Genomic DNA, 8,594 nt, shown 5'->3' with positions numbered 1-8,594 from the left:
GATTTCCGGGATAAAACCTATCCTATGTCCTTTCTCGGGTATCAAAATATCTCCATACCAAATTTCATGTAAATTGGTTCAGTAGTTTAGGCGTGATTGAGTAACAGACAGACAGACAGAGTTACTTTCGCATTTATAATATTAGTATGGATTAGTTAATGAAATACATATTTATAGTATTTCAGAGTGTCATTATGTTTAATGCATATGTGTGCAATATAAATCGATAGTTGAGTAAAAGTAAAACCACTTACTTACCTTATTTTATGTTGAATTTTACCTGCCGAACCTTGGTTACTTAACAGCCACAAACAGCAGAGACTACTGTAATTTAAGGAAAGTACATTAAACACACTAATTCATAACAACTATTTAACAACTATCAAATCTAAACTTAAGAGGCACGCGCGGAAGCCACCACAAACAAGCTGAAAACAAGAAGGTAGAATAAAAATTTTTTTTTTTCAGCTACCTTCATTAATGTATCGAACGAATATCGCTTTCGCGCTTTGTTTTCGTTTTAAAATGTAAATGTTTTAACAAATTAAATGAAAATTATAAACATTGACACCTTTTTAAAAATATAATTAATTATTCGTAAAATTGGTGACTCATCGTTTTTGGAACCTAATTACCAGATTGAAAAATTACTTTATTATGTTATCCTGTACTGTGTAGGTACTATCTGCAAAAACGATGATGTAGTCCCATTCACACTTAAAATAATAACACCATCACTAGGTACATAGTATAAAACAAAGTCGCTTTCTCTGTCCATTATATAGATAATTAAAATCACGCAACCGATTTTGATGCGGTTTTTTAATAGAAAGAGTGATTCAAGAGGAAGGTTTTACTATATGATTTTTAGCGAGTGAAGCCGCGGGCGAATAGCTAGTAGATATATAATAAGTTACAAACTATCAGCTCTGATTTATGTTTTTGTAATAGGGCCCCAATAACCCAAGTCCGTCCCTGGCACAAGGTTTATGGCGGAACGTAACGTCGTGTAAGTGATTAAGATAGCTAATGAACGAAATCCCACAGCCCACAGTTAACCGGTTATGAAGGTAACTGCTTCGTTAAGGGAATTTCGACTCCATTACTTTCATGTGATTTGTAGGCGAAGTAGGTATGTTTGCGGCTTTGAAATTATAGTGTTTAGGGACTATTTATATGGTGGTGATGAAGTCACGGTGGCTTTAAAGTTATAGTGTTTAGGGTTATTTATACAGTTGTGACATTAAGACGAATCACTGTGTCCTCCACATAGTGGGTTCGATACACATTAAACAAAAATTATGATAATGTTATTTCTGATCTGTCGTCGTCTGTGAGCCGAATCAGATTAGCTTTTTTTACATAGAATAATATCAGTACCTACTGTGGTAATTTACTAGCATTCTAAATTTAGTTACTTAACATAAATTTACTATCTCATATTCCGTATCTGTAGTAAAAATAGCCCAAGATTAAAAGATAATAATATGGATTAAAAGATATTATGTGAACAGGTACCCCGCAAAGGTTTTCTTATCTTGCAAATTTCCTCTGAGGTTGAATATACCTACGGTTAATTATTTTTCTTATCGAGTAAATGCTGCACGTTCTTATCATGCATATTGTATCTGCCACATGATATATTATAAGAATAATTAATATATAAATATTAATTAATTTGTTAACCTATTATTGTCGTGTACATAATTCAGTCTTAAATTTTATTTAAGCTAAGAAAATATTCAAGAATTATTTATTTATTTTCTTTATTATCTACATAAAGTATGCTATGCCTACTTCAAGTTTTCAATGGGTGGTCTCAACCCCATTTCTTACTTGCTATTATAACACAAATAAGGAATACCATTATTGTTGTTATTTACAATGTTAACTATCTATTTAATCCACCCTTTCATACATCTAAATCTCTGTACTACAGGAAACGAGATTTCATCCTGCAATGAAAGTGACGACTGACGAGTGTGACTCAAATTGGATTACTGCGAATCTTGTTGACCGAGAGATTGAGAATTTTTTGTTCGCTGTTCATTATATTTGGAAGTTTGTCATGAATAATATTCAAGTACATGTTATGTTTCAGTGAAAACATTTTTGTATGTTTTGGAACCATTTTACAGAAACAATAAAAGCTTTTAAACTTAAAAGGAATGTTACTGATAAGCGAAAACTTAACCATTCGCTTTAAACTCACGTTATTGGGCCAAAATTGTTAAATATTAGTTTCGACGTACGTTTTCAAAACTTCAGAGCGAGCGTTGTGTTTCTCTTTGATTACCTACTCTCACTTGAAACTATACTATACTGTACTTCTAAATAGTTCTTATATGGATTGGTAAAACTCTAATTAAATTAGTCGCTAACTCTTCAACTAGACAGTATCCCGGTATAGTACTCACCCACGTCATATGAACTTAATACCGCCTTTATGAAGCATTTAGCTCAGACACGTCATATTTTTCCTGATACGTATATTATGTGGATAACGATTATTATTACTATGGATAATGTCCTACTGTGTAAAAACATTTCTATTACACGTCGAATGTGTATAAAAACGTTAGATATTAATATGTATCTACATTAAAGTATAGCTTACTTCTGTATTTACCTGAATATAACTTCTTTTTTATTAATTATATTAATCGCGTAGACTACCAAATTACTGTAACTATTTTTGTAACGTTATATCTCGCATTATTGTACCACAGAAAACCACACATCACAAACTCGTAGGTTACACGTTTTATGAAAAAATTAAAAACAAATCGCATACTTATCAAACATAATTAATTACATTAAAATGTTAAATTATCAAAAAACAAAAATTCACGGAATTTTAAACAATAATATCAACCATTTGGGGCCCTATTTCAATAGAATCCGCTCCATTTCATTTACCAAATTCATTGACGACTTGTTCCAAACATCATATTCCCTAGGAGACCGAAGTTAGCTATGGCAGACGGTTTTCAATCAAAGTTATTGAGGCGAATTTAGATAATTGGGATTCTTGGATTTGCAACATGATAATATTAAGAGATACGTCTTAAAATACATGCGTATCTAGAATAACTGTGTCCCGCGGTTTTACCCGCATTAATTTGGGCTAAAAAGCGTTAAATGTGTCGTAGAGCATTCTTCGATAAATCGACTATTCATTACAATCGTAATTTTTCAATTGAAATTATTAATTATCAAATTATTCATTACATTAGAATGTATTTATTGTAACTACTTTAGGCGTTATTTAACAAAATAATGACGTAGCAATTGGCCAGTATAATAGTAGATACATTATTTAATAGTATTCCTATAGCTAAAAAAGCCGGTGTTCTTACTTCTTAGTTTCTTACAGTGGAATCACATAAAATAATAATAATTTACCTCGCATCTATAAAACTATTAGTATACACTGTACATTGTAATGTAAATTGGTGTGGTACAATAAATGGTTAAATAAAATAAATAAATATGATGATGATGAAGTAGACAAGATTAATTTTATTTTTAAAATCTGTATTGGAATTAAAGATACAATTTAATAATTATGAATTGTAAAACGAATAGACTTAATAATAATAGATAGCGAATTTTCAAACAGTTTATTAATAATAGCGAATTTTCAAACAGAGTTTCAATACTAACGAATATCGCAAAACGCGAGAGATTAATTTGTATATTTTATACCAAAGATTTTAACTATAATCCCAATTTAAATTCTGTAAAGGCTTTAGAAATAATATTAATTAATTGTCTCGTTAGAAATTCAATAAAATTACGTTTCAAATTATATCTGAAAGGAAAGTTCCAAAAGACTAGCTGTTAACTAGTTGAAGGACAACATAAAACATTTCTTAAACTATAAATTCTGTCCTACATTTTGAATTCTTAGCTAATGCTAAAACCGAATATTTTACGACTAGCTGTTTTACCCCGCGGTTTTACCCGCCTTGCTCCGCTTCTAATGGTCATAGCGTGATGAAATATAGCCAACAGCCTTCCTCGATAAATGGACTGTCTGACTCTGAAATGTTTTTTAAATTGGACGCACAGTTTCTGAGATCAGCGCATTCAAATGTTCGTAAATCGTATCATTGCTTTGGTCCTCAGACAATTCTGTGTTGGTAAGTAGTTCTTCATAGGTCATATACAATTAAATAGGTATACATAGTTACATTCATTTCTTGTCGAGGTTTATAAATACACCAGCAATAGATTTTACTGACCCACTATTAAATTCTCTCACAACGTTGAAAAATAACGTGTTAATTCCAGGTTTAAAACAAGTTGCATAACGTCCACGTTCATTACTTTGAATTCTTTTTATCCAACATTTCTACGTAATAAACTTTCATGTATTCCTTTGAAAGTATTTCCTAGGTGCTAGATTTTGTGTCCATACTTTTATTGAAGAATATTTAAGTATTTGGAACCCTTATCACTGTTATTTTAGGAAATAGCATTAGCTACTAATTCTGTGGCAATATGTACTTAAGATGTACGTACCTACATTTTTTTTTAAATTATATACTAAAATCTAATAACTAAATTAGGTATATTTATTCCGTTCAGAAAAATAGTGTTCAATAAGTGGTAATAGCTTACTTACCTTAAAATATTTATATAAATGAAAAAATTCAAGCAACCCATTTTTTTCCCATGATTTCCATAGACATAGATCATAACCATAGACATTTTTAAAGTTTGGTTCACACAGTGCCAGCAAAGCATTTTTGGCGCGATATCTGCAATAAAAAGTAAAATTCCTACATCCGAGAACATTCGATACCGAAACGGAGATGTGAACTTTTATTCCAATATCGATCTTTCCTTTACTTTTTATCTTGTATCCGATATTCTTGACCTAGGCATTTCGATAGGGAATCTGATATTTAGGCATTATCTGCACAATATTGTGTTCTTAGAGCATTAAAATTGTGTTAGACTCTGGTAAAAATATTTTAAACAAGAAGTAAGAACACGTTTTTGCAGAGAAAAAACAGGAAGGCTTTTAGCGACTATGTAAGCTTCACGCGTGCATTCAGCCTTAAAAAGAAACATCAATAAAGTACACAAGCAGTTTATTTTTTGTTATTTATTTCTAATATTGTCATCGTATATCAATAGAAGAATGAAAGAATGAAAAAGATCAAACATTAATGATGTTATTAAAAAATTAGATACAATTAAAAATAATTAGTGTTGTCTGTGAAAAAGGAAAACCCAAGAACAATGCCCATAAACCGCAGAGGGATTAAAGAAAATTTTAAACATAATCTATTTACAAGCTTTATTTTTCCATAAAAGTTAAGAATTCTTTGAAGAGATGAAATATGCCATTGTTCGCACAACAAAAGGCCCGTCCCTCGTTTGTCGAATGGTCAGGAAAAAATATGAATGCTTCGGATACTATGCTAAATTCCGATGTTCTGTATAATACAACCTTGTTTTTCTGAGGGCATACTTTGTGTTTACTTTTCAAGCATTTCCTTTCGAATTTTACGTCATACAACAGACAATGTGCCATCAAATTTAATTTTTCAGACATTGAATCAGTTCGCAATCTTTAAAAATATTCTACGAAGATTTTTTGGTTGCCTCAACGTTTATTTTACAGTTAATGAAATGGTTTTTAAAAGGAAACGCTTTTAAAAATGTCATAAGAAAATATGTATTTAATTACACAAAATAATGGTTACAAAATCACTACGGAAACAAGCTTTGCCTATACAATTACCACAGGCGTATTAATTTGCATGCATTCTAAAAGTAAATAATGATTTTGATTGCTATATAAAAGTTTATGCAAATTAAAACTTCTTATTAAATATGAAGGCACCACCGGGCTGCCACTGTCCATGAGAAAATGGTGACGTACTTTTAGAAGCGCCCAAATTTAAGTCGAAAGAAGAAGTTGGGGTTTTATGAAGATTAACAAAGCCACCAACATTATAGTCTGTTTTGTTGAACATAGGTGTATGTGCAATGGACGCTGATGCACCTATTGTCTCCCTGAGAAACATATGAATATAAATTAATTAAATCAAAATTTAAATATAAACGTGAACGTAATGTTTTGAGTTTTCACTGAACTTGAGTGTTCTATTACCACATAATATTACGATTAGAACAATCATTATCATTTAAAACACATTTCTATGGGAAAAAACTTATTTTCAAGCGAAAAACTAGAATTAAAATTTTGTTTTAAAAGCACCTAATAATGCCCTTTTATCACCTACTTCCATGTAATATTTCTTAAATATATAGTTAAATATAAAGACTTACTTAAAAGTATAATCCACACCACCCCCATGAGTTGCGAAATTCGGATGCGATTTCGGTATAGTTTGTGTAGTGAAAGCGTTGACATCAAGCTTATTATTTGTAGTATGGATAAGGTTCATATTCGTAGATCCTGTGACTTGATTACCGACATTGGGAATATGCCTCGCAGCTATTCCTGCTGAATGGCCTCCTCTACAAGAAAATTGAGAAATTATTACCTCATTTACTCTAGTTTGAAGTCTTTTTATGGCCAATAACTACAGACAAATATTATGAATTAATAATTGAAGAATTAGATGCTGATGCAGACCGTCGTATGTCGTAGATAGATCTTTGAAACGTTAATATTCTACCTATAAGTATCGTATTTCCTTAAAAAAATGTTGTGTGGTTTTATGAAACCACGGTAAAAGTGAAACTTTCCGAACACTGCTTTATACCTACTCGGCAGCCGACCGTCACGCGACATGCGCTACACAGACCAAAAGTTTGAGACGATGTAATAAAAGTTTCACTTTAATAAAAGTAATATATACTAAGTGCAAACCTCGGTCTGTCCAGTTGTCCTTTACACGCTTGAATTAGGTATTATGCAATATTACATTTATTTTCTTTCGTGTTCTATCACTTCTCTTGATCACAAAATCACAATATGTAAACAGCTCGAACGGTTTGGTTAATTTGATTTTTATATTGCTTGCCATAGATAAAGTTACGCGGCAGTGTAGAAAATTTAAGATAACGCCCTTTCAACTAAAGTCGCTTTAATTCACTTGATCGCTCGAAGACAGGGCAATTCCTGTCAGCTAGTTGCATATATTATAATAAGTAGTAAGTACTAGCGGTCCGCCCCGGCTTCGCCCGTGGTACCTACATGTTTAAACTATCTTATCTCTCAAGTTGGATCGAAGTGCACATGGTGTGCGAATTTTATTATAATCGGTTGAGTGGTTTAGGAGTCCATTGAGGAAAAACATTGTGACACGAGATTTATATGATAGGTACAAAGTTGGTAGTAAATAATTTGATACTATAAAATACACACGTAATGGCTACTTTTACCCTAATTGCATTTAAGAAGTGTCTTAAATAAAGTAGTACCTATTTTATTAGAATTACCTATTTAAATCAATATGTATCAAATAATATTTTGTCAGTTATAATAATAATATCACATCTGTTTATTTACCTTGACTGTAACATTTCATATTTGTTTCCACACAATATACTTTCATAGTTTGATGTTTAATTATTACAACGTCAAATTCAATTTGTTATGTTTGTCGATTACTTTTACTATGAAAATAAAATTAAAATGAGAAAAGCAAATGGATTAAAGTTGTATTAAATGTGGTAGATGTTTTTTTCAATATAAGATTATAATTCAGTGAAAGCAACTACTAATTTATACATATTTGCTAATGTAAATGTTCAGGCGCGGTTATATTATAATAGGTTTTAAGGACATAACTACGTGATACATAATATTATAATGCTATTCTGTTCTTAAATTCCCTACAACACAAAAATACACATGTATAAAATATAAACCAATAATTTGATTTAATGTTTTGAAAATATCGAGCATTATGTACTCACAAGAACAAATAAAATAAACCCCCAATATAAAATCTTATTTTTAGTTGTAAAAAGTAAATAGTACTTACGATTCTAAAGTTAGACTCCCTCCAACAACTCCATACACAGGTGCATTCAATTTAGTAGGATCTGGAGTGCTTCTATATCCTTGCACAAATGCATTGGCAGTTACAGTATTATTATCATTTTCTTTAACACCAGTTATGGAGAAGTTTTTCGTCTTATCAGCATTTTCTGTCACTCCACCAGTAAGAGGCATGGTGCCAGGAGATGAGGAACTGTTGAGAATTTTAAAAAGTACTAGGGGAGGAGAAATTGTCAGGAAGTTTATCTGTTAATGTGTACCAGAGAATGATAAAATTGGGAAGTAAAGTTTGTCTAAATAGAATCGGTACTGGACAAAGTGTTAGGACGTTATAAATATGGGAGAGATGTTTCAGTCCTTTTATATGAAAAGGTTGGCTATAGGTGAAGTCCCTATTGAGTCATACAATATACAAAACGGGAAGTATGTGGGTGTATATTGTATGTGTATTTCTATCGGGGATTAACCTATATGTATATCTGGAACGTTGGTTGGCTTTTTGCTAAGAGAATAATTATTGATTTCAATTTAAATATAACTAATAATATCTAGATATTGTGATATCTAACTATGTGTAGTTACTTACCTGATGGCAGAATCT

General features: G+C 31.2%; 1 protein-coding gene across 1 annotated transcript; it reads right to left on the bottom strand.

Annotated features, from left to right (window-relative positions):
• Nucleotides 1–5,691: 5,691 nt before the first annotated feature.
• On the bottom strand, nucleotides 5,692–8,347 carry LOC149478450 (defense protein 3-like). Its single transcript, XM_089709239.1, has 3 exons — nucleotides 7,977–8,347; nucleotides 6,310–6,501; nucleotides 5,692–6,033 (listed from the first exon to the last, which is right to left on the bottom strand). Exons 1-3 carry the CDS (start codon nucleotides 8,165–8,167, stop codon nucleotides 5,832–5,834), a joined length of 585 nt encoding a protein of 194 aa, XP_089565365.1. The 5' UTR covers nucleotides 8,168–8,347; the 3' UTR covers nucleotides 5,692–5,831.
• Between the last annotated feature and the right edge of the window lie 247 nt (nucleotides 8,348–8,594).

The sequence above is a fragment of the Colias philodice genome, chromosome 22 (genome assembly GCF_061535455.1).
Source record: "Colias philodice isolate Cphi_HAF_F1 chromosome 22, ilColPhil1 Martin Lab GWU primary, whole genome shotgun sequence".
NCBI classification, from domain to species: Eukaryota; Metazoa; Arthropoda; class Insecta; order Lepidoptera; family Pieridae; genus Colias; species Colias philodice.
This window is presented reverse-complemented; position numbering and strand designations above follow the sequence as displayed.